This window comes from Pseudophryne corroboree, chromosome 7 (genome assembly GCF_028390025.1).
Source record: "Pseudophryne corroboree isolate aPseCor3 chromosome 7, aPseCor3.hap2, whole genome shotgun sequence".
Taxonomy (NCBI): Eukaryota; Metazoa; Chordata; class Amphibia; order Anura; family Myobatrachidae; genus Pseudophryne; species Pseudophryne corroboree.
The window spans coordinates 95,263,920-95,282,136 of NC_086450.1; the positions used below are offsets into that span (position 1 = coordinate 95,263,920).

An 18,217-nucleotide genomic window follows, 5' to 3' on the forward strand; every position below is an offset into this window, starting at 1 on the left:
AGGGCCAGAATATGGTGCTACCTTTATAATGCAAAAGTTTGAAGATTACTTTGTGCCAAGGAAAAATGTGACATATGAAAGATATACGTTTTTCACATGTGATCAGAAGTCTGTAGATGGATTTGATCAGTATGTTACAGAGCTGCAATCACTCAGTAAAACCTGTGAGTTTGGTGATTTAAAGGATTCACTGATTAGAGATCGTATTGTCTGTGGAATACCTGATAATGGACTCAGAGAGAGACTGCTGAGAGAGCAAGACCTAACACTAGACAAGGCAGTGACTATGTGTAGATCTGCAGAAATAACTAGATTTCAAGCGAAAACGTTACACAAGGAAGCTGATGTACATGTAGTGCAGAAAACAGAGCCAAGCAAACCTCCATTCTAAGAATGAAGCAGTCTAAGCCACAGTCTAATAAGGAAATGTGTAGTAGATGTGGAAATGCTCACAATCCTAAAATGTGCCCGGCTTATGGTAAAACCTGCATGAAATGTGGTAGACTTAATCACTTTGCCAAATGCTGTAAAATGAAAGGTGAAACAACCAATGTGCATGCTGTTAAACAAACAGAGGAATTCTTTGTGGATTGCATTGAACTTTGCAGTGCAGATAAGAAAGAATGGATTGTCCCTTTAACTGTGAACGAGATTGTCATTCCCTTTAAGCTTGATACTGGCGCGCAGGTGAATTTAATATCGTTTCAAGACTATACGACTTTTAGAGTAAAACCTAAAATTCATCCAGCCAAAGTGAAAGTTACAGGGTACACTGGGGAGGAAATTCCTGTGAAAGGTACATGCTTAGTGACACTGAAATATAAGGGACAACAGTTTAAAACATCTCTACTGATTGTGGATAAAAATGTGCAACCGACTCTAGGATTAAGTTCCTGTGAGACACTAAGCTTGCTAAAGAAAGTTTTTATGGTGACATCACAAGTAGAAGATGACTGCAAATCAATGTTTACATAATACAGTGACTTGTTTGAAGGTCTAGGTTGTTTGCCTGGAGAGCATAAACTAAATATAGACATGCAAGTTTCTTCAGTGATACACCCCTGTAGAAAAGTGCAGTTTGCGCTGAGAGAAAAACTGAAACAAGAGTTAAATCACATGGAAGCCTTGGGTGTGATACAGAAAGTTGATGAGCCTACTGAATGGGTAAGCTCCTTAGTAATTGTTGAAAAGAAAAATGGACAACTCAGAATATGTCTAGACCCCAGAGATTTAAACAAAGCTATTAGACGAGAACATTTCAAACTACCAACCATTGATGAAATCATGTCGCAATTTGCGGGAGCAAAATGGTTCAGTAAATTGGACGCATCTTCAGGATTCTGGCAAATGAAGCTAGATGAGGCCAGCTCAAAGCTTTGTACATTTACTACACCAGAAGGTCGATACAGATTTCTTCAACTACCATATGGAATATTGTCTGCTCCAGAAGTATATCACAAAAAGATACACATGATTTTTGAACATATTCCAGGTGTTGAAACAATGATGGATGACATTATTGTCTGGGGATCTACAAAGGAAGAACATGATTCTAGATTGAGACAAGTAATGGAACTTGTCAAGAAAGTGAATCTAAAGCTAAACAAGTACAAATGTGAGTTTGGCGTGAATACACTTACCTTTATGGGCGACGTGGTATCGGATCAAGGTGTAAAACCAGACCCAATGAAAATATCAGCCATAGTGAACATGGAACGTCCTAACAACAAAGACGACGTCAGACGATTCCTAGGAATGATTACTTACTTAGGAAAGTTTATTTCTCAACTCTCTGAATGAACAGCCTCTCTTAGATGGTTGTTGAACAAAGATAACGAGTGGATGTGGTCACATGAACAAGAAGAAAGTTGGCAAAACTTGAAACAGATCATTACAGAGCAACCAGTGCTAAAATTCTTTGATCCTGCGAAAAGAATAAGAATTTCAGCAGATGCTTCGCAATTTGGCCTAGGCTCAGTGCTGTTACAAGAACATGAGGATACATGGCAACCAGTAATCTATGCATCAAGTGCTAAAACAAGGTATGCTCAGATAGAAAAAGAACTTCTAGCGATCACATATGCATGTGAGCGATTTCATCAGTTTGTGTATGGTCAAACATTTACAGTGGAAACTGACCGCAAGCTATTGGTAGCTATCATGACTAAATCATTACATGACTGTCCCATGAGAATTCAACGAATGCATATCAGACTACAGAAATATGATGTACACTTGCTGTACTGTCCCAGCAAATACATGTACATTGCTGATACACTTTCTCGTGCTGTGGACAAAAGTGAAGGTTCCAAAAGTCTGATGGATGAAGAGATAGAAGCCTATGTTAATTTGATCGTAGCTTCTCTACCAGTGTCTCTTGCAAGACAAGAACAGATTAGGAAATAAACTGAGACAGATGACACAATGAAAGTGTTGAAAGATATCATTCTGAAAGGTTGGCCAGCAGAAAAACATGCGTGCCCGCTGTCTATCCATGATTATTGGATGTACCGCAGTGACCTTACAGTTGTCGATGGTTTTATTTACAAAGGCAATAGGTTTGTCATACCTGCACGACTAAGAAAAACTATGCTGTGCAAGATACATGAAGGCCACTTAGGAGAAGAAAAATGTAAGCGGAGAGCGCGTGAAGTTATGTATTGGCCAAGAATGAACCAACACATAGCACAGACTACAGCTACATGTGAATTATGTCTTACGTTTAGACCGAAACAACAAGTCGAGCCACTGAGTCCTCACGCAGTGCCAGGGAGACCTACCAGAAAGTTGGCACAGATTTGTTTGATTGTAATGGGAAAACGTACATTGTCGTGACTGATTATTACTCTAACTACCATGAGGTGAAGACACTACATACAACTACTAGTATAGCCGTAATCAATTGCATGAAGACAATCTTTGCAAGGCATGGTGTTCCTATGGAAGTGTTCACTGACAATGGTCCTCAGTTTTCCAGTGCTGAATTTAGACAATTTGATGATGAGTGGGAATTTGTCCATACTATGTCAAGTCCCCACTATCCACGCTCAAATGGGTTGGTGGAAAGTTCAGTAAAAACTGTAGAGAGTCTCATGAATAAAGCTCAAGAAGGTAAAGAAGATTTCTACAAAAGTCTTTTAATCTACCGCAGTACACCTTTACATAATGGACTTTCTCCTGCACAAATGCTGATGGGAAGGAGGATTAGAGCAAATCTCCCGATACACGATGAACTGCTTAATACACATAACTCAGCATTGGTCAGACTGAGTAAGGAACGTCAACAGGCAAAACAGAAACTGTTCCATGACAGGCGAGCAAAAAGCTTATCTGATCTAAAATCGGGTGACCAAGTCCGTCTCGGAGATCACGAGAAAGGTATTTGGGTGCAGAAAGGTATTGTGCAAGCACAAGTAGCACCAAGATCTTATACTATACGTACAGAGCGTGGAACGGAAGTAAGAAGAAATCGGGTGGATTTAAGATCTCAACCTAACCATAATGAAGACAACATGACTGAAGAATACCCTTCATCTGACATGCATGATGATCCTGATAATGGTGAACAAACCACGATTCTAGAAAGGTCCAACATGGTCGATGAAACACAGACTGTGTATGAAAGACCCAAAAGGGAAATACGCAGACCTGAGAGACTCATTGAAACGTGTTAGATGATGTTCTTAATATGACGTTGTTAATTGTTGCATTGAAGCGTACAGGGCTTATCTTTAAAGAAAAGAGGATGTGATGTTAGTGTATTAGAATGCTTAATATTTGTAGACACTCCCTTAGTAATATGTGTAAGCCTGAATCTTCAGTGATGGTCCCTGGGACCAGGGGGATGCTGGGAAGTGGGTGGTACAGTGTGCAGTGTGTCTGGAGTTGGTGATGGAATAAAAACAGCACAGCAGTGAACTCACATGTCTCTGTGTCCTGATGACTGGATTTACAAACATATGAACAAAACAGTTCCCACACTTTTTTGAATCACGGCGCCCTAGAGTATCAGAATTTTTTTCACGGCACCCCTAGGCCAAAAAGTCTCTTATTGAGAAATTTAGAAAAAAATATTAAATTAAGTAAATTTTGTTTATATGTCATCCTTAGGGTCAGTTATGTGGTGAGGGACAGTATTTACTTCTGTTTGTCCACATATTCTATGATTGGCAGCCACCAGCACTGGTTTTGCCTATTACATTGACCATAAGTAATTTGAATTGGCCCTGGACCACCAATCCAAGGCACCCCTGCAAGTGTCCTGATGTACCCCAGAGTGCCACAGCACACAGTTTGAGAAACACTGAGTTAAGGGAAACTGATCTCTGATGTCTTGTTCTAAATCATATTTTTTGTTCCCATGTATATTTTGTGTTCCCCCTTATTTTAATCCTGTGTGATTTACATGATTTATCAACTCACTCATTTCTATAATGCTTGCTTTTTTAACGAAGTAAATAAAAGTGATATTTTATATTAATTATATTACACATATCATGACACAAGAGGGCCCCTCCAAGATGAATTTTAAATAATCCTTTTTCTGTTATACAGATCATTATTAAGTGCACAAATCAGTGTAGTTCTCATCATTCAAAATTTTAAATAAAGTAAGCTTTTTTCCTTTTTTTCTATTTTCTAAATTTAAGCTTAACGATTAATAAGAATATTTGTCTTCTGAGATATATATCTTTCTACAGATCATGCAAATATTTTTCCTACAATATTTAATCAGCATATCTCCCCTTATTTTATTTATTTATTTATTTTATTGTACAATGTCTGTTGTATTGGTATTTAGAGATAATTATATGTAGATATACAGCACTGACATTATAAGAATAATAAAACATAACACTATATAACCGTAATAATACAATAACAACAATGATAATGATAATACTACTATTATTATTATTATTATTATTAATAATAATAATAATAAAACAAAATACCACCCATTAATACACTTAACCAGCAGTTTTTTTTGTCTCAATCATTGCAAATGTGCCCTTTTTAAATAATAATGATATCATCTGATATTTCCTAGGTACAGTTATTAACAGATACATGGTATTTTTATTCCAAATAATTAGCATTCCATCGTTGATTAGGGTCAGTTCATTATTTTCAATCTCTAATTAAACTTTGCAATTACAGTCATTCATATTTGAAAGCACAGTAGAGCTATCCCAGGCAGCCATCCCCTCAATTACCTGCTAATACAGGGAATGTTTGTGCCAGTAGCTGGACCAGATTTGTATTGTTGAGATTTTTTCTTTTTTTGTTGTTGTCTGTAATCTTTCAAAAATATTTGGCTTCCGCGCACAAATGCCCTATTAGACAACCCTGGTTCATAACTGTAGCAGAGTCCTCACCATGCTGAGTATTGATCCAGCTGAACTCTCTTGCACAGTTCAGCACTACTCTGAAAGGTATGTTTAATTTCTCACTCTCTTGGGGGTATGTGATTCAAGGAGTGATTTCATAGTGTGTTGTGACTCAGAAAATGACTACTACTTACATCACTTTGGTTGTCATTCTGAATTTCAATGACTGTTGACTTAAAAACAAATACTTTGGTAGATAGAGGTGAGAGGAAAACTTGACCAGTATGGAGAGGGCACAGATCTTAAAAACTTGAAATATTACTTACAGTATAGTGATACATTTTTTTCCTTTTATTTCTTTTTAGACCTAATTAAGTCATTTTAAATTTGAATGCAAATGACAATGTTAAAATGAATTACTAATATTTTACTTAATATTATACAAGAAATAAGTATGATTGAGGAAGATTCTGTGTAAAAGAAAGACTTATTAGATGTGTTTAGTATATTTGTACCTATTGCATTCACATTTAAAACCTGGCCATGCATATGACAAGAATGATCAGGAGAGAATTAGGTGGAGATTTTTAAAAGCTTGGAGTGAGGTAAAGTGGAGAGAGAGATAAAATACTAACTGGTCAGCTTCAGTCATGTTACAGGCTGTGTTTGAAAATAACAGAAAGGAGCTGATTTGTTGTTGTTTTATGTCTCTAGTTAATCTCTCTACTAGCTATGATAAATCTTCCCCTTAGAATGTCACCACCACAATAGAGGAGTGATGGAGGCTTCTATCCAGCTGATGAGGAACAATTGTGGTTTCAAACTCACCAGATTATAAAATAAAGTTCAAGACACTAAATTATTTTGTTGTTTTGACTCCTTTTTTTTAAAATTTATGTTCACTGTGGTCCTTCTCGTCCTCACTCCTTGTATACATATATTATAGTAATTTTAGTGACATTTAATTACTATCAGTAGAAAAGATATCATTGCCAATAATAATATTCCATTGGAAAGTAACCACTATTTGACTGTGTGGGTGGTCACCTGAGTACTCCTGCGGTATGGAACACTGTAGCCTGTGAGTGTGGCCAAATAGTACACTTACCAAGTTATTTGGACTACTGGTAGATATGGTTCATGCCTGGCCATGTCTAATAATGACTTTAGATGTTGGTAATAAAATGTATCAAAGTATATGGGCAACCACAACCTGTAACCTCTTTTAATTTGTAATGTCACAATGACCCAAATTATTATTTTCAGTTTCCTTTTGAAGTCTGACCAAGCCAGAGTTTCATGGGTTTTTTTTTATCTCCATGATTTGTTAGATACATCCGAATTGGGGATAAAGAATGTAAATTCCATCCCAAATTTCGACTTATTCTTCACACCAAACTTGCCAATCCTCATTATAAACCTGAAATACAGGCTCAGACAACTTTAATCAATTTCACCGTTACACGAGATGGTTTAGAAGATCAACTCCTGGCTGATGTGGTGAATCTGGAGAGACCCGATCTGGAACATTTTAAGGTACAATTATCTTGAATTTCTAGAGATTTATTTCCCTAACCCTTTCTTGTTACAAATAAAATCGTTTCTTCCATTTCTGAATGGTTAACATACTGGTTGGCACCAGTATGTTAACTATTCAGAATACATTTCTGTATGATGATATTCCTTGTGTCTTAGTCAATTTTAAGTAAGGGAGAACAATAGTTCTGTTTGGAAGCTCTGGACTTTAGCCACTTGGATATAATGAAGAGTTGCCACCTTCCTCCCTGATCCCCTTTCCCTTCACCTGTGTATCCCCTTTGATTATTTAAAAATCAAAGATATAGGGCTATATTCAAATTATATATCATGCCCAATCTCCTTTCTAAAGGGAACCCCGTTATCGCTCATAATGCACCCATAGTAATCAGGTTTAGCTGCATAAAGGGTTGGGTGCCCATGCTACCCCGGGGGTAGCAAACTGAAATTATTATACCACGCCCGTCAGAAGAAACAGAACGGGTGTGGGAGGGAGTGAAAAGAATCGAATACCGCCCATAGAATTTTAGATCTTCTCTTGTTAACTAGGCCTGTTAACATTAGTTATAATGTAAGTCTACACATAATGTTGCAGCTCCAGGCAGATCGACAAGCTATCTAAAATACAAAGATACAAAGATAGAAAAATTATATAAAAGTTCAAAGAAAGAGCAATAGATTCCTGCATAGAGCCCTACAGAACCATACAGGCACCGCTAGTACCATTTACTACTCCCACTTACTAAGTAAGGGGTTATAAGCCACTAACTACCAGGATGTGTCATCTTACCACCTGGCGCACTAAAACACCCAGCTATACCCTTGTACTTCAGACTGCACTATATAGTGAATATACCTGTTCATTCCTGTCTCTTTATGCTACTTGTTGTTCAACCTCGTTAAAGACATAATTAAGCTGTATCACATGTGGAATAACAGCCACCAGCACAAACAACTGCGCAACACACGTAACATCCTACACACTCTATCCAAATGTACTGTCTTCCTGCTGGATAAATACATTTAACATCCATTGTCCTTCACAAGGACATTCCGCATTATTCTGTGTATAGGTTTTGACTACTGACTCGGTTCAGCAGCCTCAATCTACTGTAATAGGTTACAGACCCGATGTCCTACCCTGTCCAATACTATGCAAATACAGGGGACAGTGCGAATGTCTGCTCTCAGATGCGGTTTTAGAAGGAAGGGGCGGAACACTGGCGGGGATGCGAATTTGGTTTCATGCACAGAAAGTGCCCGTAGATGTCACTGCCTTGCGGGTGCGACTCTGAAACAGTCTCTAAATGTATCCTTAGCTAGGATGTACACTTTTTCTTTACTTAAAAACAAAAAAACAGGAAGTAACAAAAAGAACATTTACCGTGATTTTTCTGTGAGTAAATGGAACGAATAAGGAACAAAATGGTCATTTCAATGAGCCTGCAAAAGCCCCAAATTATAATCCTTTTCCTCTCTGGATATTAGCCCTGACCTTGAACGTTTTAAAACCACAGTGTATTGTAAATTTTGAATAATAAGAAAGATTAAAAGGTTGCAAAGTGTATTCCCATTGTTACAATTTTAGGTTTAAAATAGAATTACAGGTCTAAAACTTACCATTTTCTTTTCAGTCTGAGCTCACAAAGCAACAGAATTATTTTAAAATTGAGTTGAAAATGCTGGAGGATGAATTGCTGACACGCCTATCGGCAGCCGAAACTCATTTCCTGGGGGACACGCTCCTTGTGGAAAAACTGGAAACGACAAAGCACACAGCAGCCGAAATAGAAATGAAGGTAAGTAAAGCATTGTGATGGACTATAGTCTATTGGAAAATATATAACAGGATGTCACTGACCAAAGCTGTGAGGAAGTTAATGTATTGTTCAGCAGAAACAGCAGTTTTTCAGAGCTGTCAATTTTATATATATATATATATATATATATATATATATATATATATATATATATCCTATAAATGAGAACTTCTGATTGTGTGTCTGATTGCGATAAACTCCGTAACCACTGAACCGATTGCAATGGGGGTTTTCACCATTTTGTGGGTATTTTTTTCCTAGGCAGGTTTTAGGCTAAATATCGCAATCAGTCCTCAGGGGGCTGTGGTCAAAGCTCCGCAAGGGAGGGTCCCCTGCGCTGCTCCTCTGTTCTTTTTCGTTAAGATTTCACACTGTCTGAGAGAAAATCTTTACTTGGTCATGACAATGCTGTGGGTAAAAGGGCACCCGAGCGGAGCCTGGTACATCAGCTAGTACATTTTATAAATGATAAAGTCTGGTTGCTGGTTTGATTGCGCTAAACTTCGAAACCCTGAGACATCCGTGAGCCAATAAGATGCCGTTTTGAGAACCGAGTAAATCCGGGTAAAACCGAACCCGCTCATCTCTAATTCCCAGACAGGTGTTAGGCTAAGTGTCATCACGATCAGTCATCAAGCGGCTGTGAGCAGGGAATAACTATAAATAAATATATATATATATATATATATATATATATATATACACACACACATAGGTGTGTTATAATGACAGAAAGCCCACTAATATGATTGATCATACTAGATCACATGACATGACCGTGCATTATTTCCCAGTGTAACCACTTACCTGCACTACTTCCAACTGTCACCTTACCTCATCACAGAGCCATAGCTGTATCACACCACAACTGTAAACACATGTTCCATATGTTGCATGTGACTATTAATACCAATATCTATTGCTATGCTATATACTTAAAGCAAACATCTCCATTTTTTCTTAGAAAATATGCAAACGATGGGAGCATTCTACTAAACCCTGCACACAGAGCCGGCCCTAGCCATAGGCAAACTAGGCAAATGCCTAGGGCATTTGGAATGCCTAGGGACACAAGCAGCTACTGCTGATTAAAATGATATGCAGCATGCCTATGGGGTACATTTACTAAGCAGTGATAAGAGTGGTGAAGTGAGCCAGTGGAGAAATTTCCCCATCAACCAATCAGCACTGAAGAAACATCTATAATTTGCATACTATAAAATGATACAGAGCTGCTTATTGGTTGATGGGGAAATGTATCCACTGGCCCACTTCTCCACTCTTATCACTGCTTAGTAAATGTACCCCTATATTCTGTGTGTGACTGCGGCTCTATCTGCATTACTAATGTACGGCATTATGTGTATAAGGTATACTACAGTACTTTGTGGCATAACATATAGAAAGGGCACTACTGTGTGGTCTAATGTGAATAAAGAGCAATATGGTGTGGTGTAATGTGAATAAGGGGCACTACTGTGAGAAGTAACGTGGTACTACTGTGTGATGTAACGTGAATAAGAGACACTATTGCATGATATAATGTGAATAAAGTTGCAGTACTGTGTGGCGGAATTTCAACTGGGGGTATTATTGTGTGGCCATGCCCCTTCCCAGCAAGAACACAACCCATTTTGCGCTGCGCACCGAATGTGCACACTGTTCCTATTTAAAATATAGGGGGTAGGAGCACCAAAATGATGACTGCTATGGGTGAGGGGTGATCGTGCTGGGAAAGGGGTACAGGGTCAGAGGCGGAACTAGCATCTGTGCAAGGGGGCACCAGCCAAAATCTTGCCTAGGGCATCATATTGGTTAAGGCCGGCTCTGCCTGCACACCAAGGGCTGAATAGTGTTTTAAGCAAGAAGGAGGCTCATTGGCAGTTTCCCTCTGCAGTGTGTGATTCTACGTACATGTGCATATCTCCAGGAAAATGTCACTGGGGCCATTTTCCCAGTGATAACTGCAGTGTCGGCAGTGAGGAAATTATAGTCTATGGGTAGAGGATGAGCAGTATAGGCCCTCTGGATCCATGTGTACCGTACACACTTTACCCATTACAGATTTAGAAATATAGAAACACAGAATTTGACGGCAGATAAGAACCACTTGGCCCATCTAGTCTGCCCCTTTTTTTTATCCTTTAGGCAATCTCAACCCTTTTTGAATTTTATTTCTTTGTAAGGATATTCATATGCCTATCCCAAGCATGTTTAAATTGCTCTACAGTCTTAGCCTCCACCACCTCTGATGGGAGGCTATTCCACTTATCCACTACCCTTTCTGTGAAGTAATTTTTCCTTAAATTTCCCCTGAACCCCCCCCCCCCCTCTCCAGTCTCAGTGTATGTCCTCGAGTTCTAATACTTCTCTTCCTTTGAAGAATGTTTCCCTCCTGAACTTTGTTAAGACCCTTGATATATTTGAACGTTTCTATCATGTCCCCCCTTTCCCTTATCTCCTCCAAACTATACATGTTAAGATCTTTTAGCCTTTCCGGGTAAGTTTTGTGATATAGGCCATGCACCATTTTAGTTGTCCTTCTTTGTACACTCTCTAATGTATTTATATCCTTCTGGATTTGTCCATGTAAGGGCCACTGAAGTGAAACAATATGCTTTGTACAGTGAAATATTTTCCACAAATTTTGTACTTTGGCCCCTACACCTGCAAAGACAGAGGAGAGGTTTCCAGGCTAATGCTCCATACTGACCTCTGGTTTGGAGGGTCAGGACCTGTGAGCTTCTTAGCTGTAAATCTGCCAACTTCCCCACTCCCACCCCAATGGAATGGGAGTGAGGCGCTAAGCTATCATTTAATATCCCAGAACCATACTCTCACATGCTGCCTCCACCCACATTTACATAACGCAAGAAGCCAGCCATGACAGGACCAGTATTCTTATGATGGCTGGTCTCTGGCAGGTAATTGTGTTCTCCTAGTCAGTCGATATACATGACAATGTTATAAATATCATATAACAATAGACTGAAAAATAAATGACTTGACTCTGGGTGCATTTAATAACTTGTATATATCTGCCAGTCATTTGCACACATCTGACATGGAAACAGAACTTTCTTTATAAAGTACGCAAGACTTTCTAACCATATGTAATCCATGTACCCACAAACTTTTATAAAGTAGTCATTTGCATTTGAGATTTAGCATTACAGGTATCACATTTCCCATGTGCACTTAATCCATTGCAGGAAATATAGAAGATATTTTTTTTCTCATGATGACACATATCCTGCACCGTACACACAAATTAGCGTTATTTTTGGACCTCGAATAGGACTAATTTTGATGCATGAGCCTAATTATATTCTCGGGTTAATTAGAATAATCTTCACCACGAGGAAAAAGTAACATGTAACTTGAAAGAAATGTATTATCAAAAATTAAGAGGCATAGAAACAGGCACAATCATCACTGATTAAAATCATACATTGGGGTACCCCTAGTTATGATGTTAAATCACCACAAACCTTGTTGACAATTTCAAGTTACAATAATTATGTTGATTTAACCTACAAATGTGGTTTTATATGTCTACAACTGTTGAGATGTATTTATCTGCAACATGAAATATGAAATTGCTCTTTAAAAAGGCCCTTCCCACAAAAGCGACTATGCTGCAGAACATATAAAAAGACTGTTTATATTCCTGCTATTTACATTCTTCTCTACCTTTTTTGCTTTACTTTTTTCTACTTTGTAGCCTGAACAAAGGCTTGGAGGCCTTAGAGAATATAGAGGGAAGTAGAATGTAGCAGCTGGCTATAAAGCAGATATGTAATCGTAGCTGATCAAGGTTTGTCGCTAGAGTTCAGATCTTGGCCTCTGGTGTGAGAACTCAACTTTTAATGGGAACTAAAGCAAAAATTTGCACTTTTATGTGGTTCCCTGAAACCTCTTTATTAATACAGTCTAGAAGTAGCCAGCCTCCTGTCTCACTGTGGTTCAGTATTCAAGATCCAGGTTCTTGGTGCACCCTACTTTATACAGTATAAGGAATATACCATCATTCTATGTCACACATATAAATTCAGTGTCGGAGTGGGGCATGAAGGGCCCACCGGGGGAATACAGTGGGAGGGGTCCATGTTTAGGGGTGGGGTCAGTCTCCAGAGGGGGTGTGGCCAGCCACTGCATTGGATTGCCTAACCATTAGTGAGTGCATGGGCTGGGCCCCTTGACAGATATATTAATACTGATAGTGCGTGCATGATAATGTACCAGATAAATATTGGCAATGGACAATCGGAGTATCTGGCGCTCGTGCGTATGGATATTCAGGTAAGTTTGGGCAGCAACTTGTTATCGGAGTACCTCTAGAGACTCCACATAAATAGCAATGATACAAGAAGTTTCACAAGTGCGCCTGCTAAAAGTGTATGGTTAGTGACTGGTAATTGCTGCACTATGAACAAATGATGTTTTATAATGTGATGCTGGCAATATATAATCAATAACAATAAACAGTATATATTAGAAAAAATGTGTGTTTTATTTTCTGCAGTGATAAGGTCTTCATCTGCTGTATGCAGAGAGGGGGGGGGGGGAACTGGGAAGGGGATGGGAAATTTTTTTACTGCTTTGGATAAGGCAGTAACCTTAAATTGTAAAAATGACACCGTCAGATGGGTGTGCTAATGCTCCACTCCTATAGGTGGCGTCCCACCTAGGTAGTGGAATAATGTCCTAGATTGATATGTGGATAGTCCAGAGCCAATATAATGAAAATGTTAATAATTTGAAAGTCCTCTTAATGATGGAATCCAAGAGCTGAGGTGTGGGGTACCCCTAGGTGACCACTGGCAGTGCGGGGAGTGGGACAGAGTTAGTGCTCGAGGTAATAAGGACTCCGGACAAACCGTATCTCCTTTGTGTCCTGATCTGCCCCGATGTCGCTCTGGTGAGCGCACCGCGGTTCTCTAGACAACAGGGGATCGGTTATTTGTCTTGGACAGAGAGAAGGGGAATGCTTCTAGCCCTAATAGGGCTAACCGCTTTGCCTTCTGCTCTCCTACAGAATCCCATACCTGCTTGCTTCTGTTCTGTCTTTTTTCCCCCTCCGCCAGCGGTCTTCTCCGATGTCTCTGCTTCAGCTGCGCCCGGCGTCCTCCCTCACTTCCGGGTTGTCCCGATCATGTGACCGCAGTGAGGTCTCGATGGTTCTCTGATCTCTCCACGTACTTTCCTCCTCCTCTTATTCTTGGATATCTGGCTCTGATATAAACGATATGAAAGTTCTTGGCTTGTTATGATGCTTATTGTAATGCTCCAACGCGTATCGGCCAGTGTGGAAAGTACGTGGAGAGAGCCGAGAACCATCGAGACCTCACTGCGGTCACGTGATCGGGACAACCCGGAAGTGAGGGAGGACGCCGGGCGCAGCTGAAGCAGAGACATCGGAGAAGACCGCTGGCGGAGGGGGAAAAAAGACAGAACAGAAGCGAGCAGGTATGGGATTCTGTAGGAGAGCAGAAGGCAAAGCGGATAGCCCTATTAGGGCTAGAAGCATTCCCCTTCTCTCTCTCCAAGACAAATAACCGATCCCCTGTTGTCTAGAGAACCGCGGTGCGCTCACCAGAGCGACATCGGGGCAGATCAGGACACAAAGGAGATACGGTTTGTCCGGAGTCCTTATTACCTCGAGCACTAACTCTGTCCCACTCCCCGCACTGCCAGTGGTCACCTAGGGGTACCCCACGCCTCAGCTCTTGGATTCCATCATTAAGAGGACTTTCAAATTATCAACATTTTCATTATATTGGCTCTGGACTATCCACATATCAATCTAGGACATTATTCCACTACCTAGGTGGGACGCCACCTATAGGAGTGGAGCATTAGTACACCCATCTGAGGGTGTAATTTTTACAATTTAAGGTTACTGTCTTATCCGAAGCAGTAAAAAAATTTCCCATCCCCTTCCCAGTTTTCCCCCCCCTCTCTGCATACAGCAGATGAAGACCTTATCACTGCAGAAAATAAAACACGCATTTTTTCTAATATATACTGTTTATTGTTATTGATTATATATTGCCAGCATCACATTATAAAACATCATTTGTTCATAGTGCAGCAATTACCAGTCACTTACCATACACTTTTAGCAGGCGCACTTGTGAAACTTCTTGTATCATAAATATTGGCAATGCACTGTAGAGAATACATCATAGTCTTGTGCAGTATAAGGTAACATATGTATAATGTATAATTCAAGAACACAGTCTGGAACCTGATCACTAGAGGAGGAGGAGGGCCCCAAGGCAGTGGGGCCCACCGGTGGTTTCCTCTGTACCCCTGTGGGCTAGTCCGACCCTGTATAAATGTAAAGACCCCCATACACAGGTCAGACTTGTCTCAGACTTGTCTGAGCAACAAGTCTGACCTGATTTTCCCGGCAGCTGCCCTGGAGGGCTACATCAGATTTGGCACTTGATGTGCCATTTTTTTACATGCGATTTGCATCAGATAAATCTCATCAGATTTATCTGATGTGATAAATCTGATGTGATTTATCTGATGCACATTGCATGTAAAAAATGGCACATCATGCGATTTATCTGATGGGCTGGCCAGTGTCGGACTGGGCCGCCGGGGAGCCGGTGAAACCAGCGGTAGGCCCCACTGATTTTTGGCCACACCCTCTTTTATGTGAGGGCGGGGCCTACTGTAATAACGTTGAGCAGCGGCGTGGTGCATGTAACATGCTGCCGTCAGTGGCCCTGGGAGAGAGAGCGGTAGCACACACTGGCCGGCAGAGTCAGTTGAGGGGAAGGAGAAGCGCACGCTGCACTCTCCTCCCCGCCCCGACACAGGAGCAGCAGCAGAGCCCGGGCGGCGGCGTTAAATTAGATCCCACGCAGAGTAGGACTGAGGGCCAGGAGAGGCGCAAGCTGCGCTCTCCTCCCCGGCCCAAAGACACGGAGCAGCAGCAGAGCCCGGGCGGCGGTGGTGAGTAACGCGTAAATTGACACTGTATGTGTAACTGGCACTGTGGGGGGGATATGTATATCCTGCACTGTGGGGGGCATTTGTGTAGCTGGCACTGGGGGAAGGGGGGGCATGTGTATATACTGCACAGTGGGGGCATTTGTGTAACTGGCACTGTGGGTACATATGTATATCCTGCACTGTGGGGGCATTTGTGTAACTGGCACTGGGGGTACATATGTATATCCTGTAGTGTGGGGGCATTTGTGTAACTGGCACTGGGGGTACATATGTGTATCCTGCACCGTCAGGGCATATGTGTAACTGGCACTGTGGGCGCGTATGTGTAACTGGCACTGCTGGGCGCGTATGTGTAACTGGCACTGCTGGGGGCGTATGTGTAACTGGCACTGCTGGGCGCGTATGTATATCTGGCACTGCGGGGGGCGTATGTGTATCTGGCAATATACTCCAGTCATTATGTGTATCTACTGTTCTCTCCCAGATTAACTCAGGTGCATATACTACTGCTCTCTCCCGGTGTAACCCAGGCACATGTATACTACTGCTCTCTCCCGGTGTAACCCAGGCACATGTATACTACTGCTCTCTCCCGGTGTAACCCAGGCACATGTATACTACTGCTCTCTCCCGGTGTAACCCAGGCACATGTATACTACTGCTCTCTCCCGGTGTAACCCAGGCACATGTATACTACTGCTCTCTCCCGGTGTAACCCAGGCACATGTATACTACTGCTCTCTCCCGGTGTAACCCAGGCACATGGGGTGTGGTATGGTATGCCGGCGGCTGGGCTCCCGGCGACCAGCATACCGGCGCCGGAAACCCGACCGCCGGCATACGGACAGCGCGGCGAGTGCAAATGAGCCCCTTGCGGGTTCGCCACGCTGCGGGCACGGGGCGCGCTACGTGCACCACGCTATTTATTCTCCCTCCAGGGGGGGGCCGTGGACCCCCATGAGGGAGAAAGAGTCGGTATGCCGGCTGTCGGGATTCTGGCGCCTGTATACTGTGCGCCGGGATCCCGACAGTCGGCAACCTGAAGACCACCCGGCACATGTATACTACTGCTCTCTCCTGGTGTAACCCAGGCACATGTATACTACTGCTCTCTCCCGGTGTAACCCAGGCACATGTATACTACTGCTCTCTCCCAGTGTAACCCAGGCACATACACAGCAGCTTGAAGTGGACAGCGAGGTAGAGCTCTTTTTCTTTATATACTATGCTAGGTGGCGCCTCTAATGGCTGGCCAGTCTCCTCTGGTCATGTGGCCACACCCCTTCCAGCATATGGCAGCACCTTTAGTGGGCCCCTGTGATTACATTTCCCTGGTGGGCCCTTCATGCCCCAGTCCGACACTGGGGCTGGCCCTCATTGCTAGTGGAGGTGGCTAAACAGTGAAATAAAATTTTGCACAGACGGGCTCCGATGCAGCGTCACTTCCTGATCCTGCGTGGGTGGGCCCACACAGGATGCCAGTCAAGTATGCATGTGATAAATCGCATCCGATATATCGTAGGTGCTTAAAAAGCACCTGTGATGTGCCGCTGATGGCCCTAAATCCGATTTATCCTATGTGCTGCACATAGGATTTTTAGGGTCCAATCCAATGTGCTCGGGAACGCGTATCGGATCCGACCTCATGTCAAACACAATTTGGCCAGTTTTCATCCGATTTATCGGAACGATCCGTCGGAATCGGATAAAAACAGGCCAAATCCCACCTGAGTATGGGGGCCTTAAGACTCGAGGGGCAATGTTACTTGTAGCTATAGTCCAGCCTTAATATTAGTATTGGAACACTGCTGAGTCGATATATATAACGCAGTTGGGGACCAAGAGGATTTGACCAAGTTGTGCATGAGGCTGTGTTGTACAGAGGAACAACCTGCAAGCATGACTGATTAAACAGCTTTGTGGGGGCATTTAATTTGTTTATTATTTGAATTAAAGATAACTACTGTACAATGCATTACATGTATGAAGAGATAACAATATGGTTCATTCAGTCTGAATCACATCTTATAAAGGACAAGAAAAGAAGGAAACCGCTGCTGTGCTTTAATCTGTTTTATGCAGTGCTTTGCTCTTAACAAAATCCAAAATTTGGACTCTTCTTTTACCAACCCACAAAATTGACAACTCCCCTACAGCAAGCTCCCAAGAGGAAGACCTGTCTTTACCATATCCAGCGCATTTAGTTTTCTCTGATTGTCCATTGCTTTCTTTACTTTTACAAGACATGGTGGTTAGGCTTACATTTGCCAAATATGCGCTAAAAACCTCACTTATACTACATACTGTTCGCAGTTTATTCTATCTGTTTTAACCATAAGTGTTTTTAGTGCTTAGCATCTTCTTTTTCATGCTTAGCACTACAATTCTCAGCGTGGTGCCAATTCTTATTATGATTAAATTTAAAATGAGTGTGTGCAGTCCAAGCCCCTCCACCTTTCCCCTACCCAGTACAAGACATGGGGTAGCACTACGTCCAGTGCCTTTGTGAACCGCACAATGCAACAAATGTGTACATGTATAATTGCTAGGCATAGCCCAGGG

The 18,217-nt window shown here is 41.6% G+C and overlaps 1 protein-coding gene across 5 annotated transcripts in view; it reads left to right on the top strand.

Moving 5' to 3' along the window:
• The window catches only part of LOC134944673 (dynein axonemal heavy chain 11-like), a 697,358-nt gene that overhangs the window by 513,494 nt on the left and 165,647 nt on the right, over positions 1 to 18,217 (top strand). For all 5 annotated transcript variants that reach the window (XM_063933444.1, XM_063933440.1, XM_063933442.1 and 2 more), the window contains 2 exons: positions 6,662 to 6,866; positions 8,501 to 8,665. In XM_063933444.1, coding sequence (XP_063789514.1) covers positions 6,662 to 6,866; positions 8,501 to 8,665 — 370 coding nt within the window. The remainder of the gene's footprint in view (positions 1 to 6,661; positions 6,867 to 8,500; positions 8,666 to 18,217) is intronic.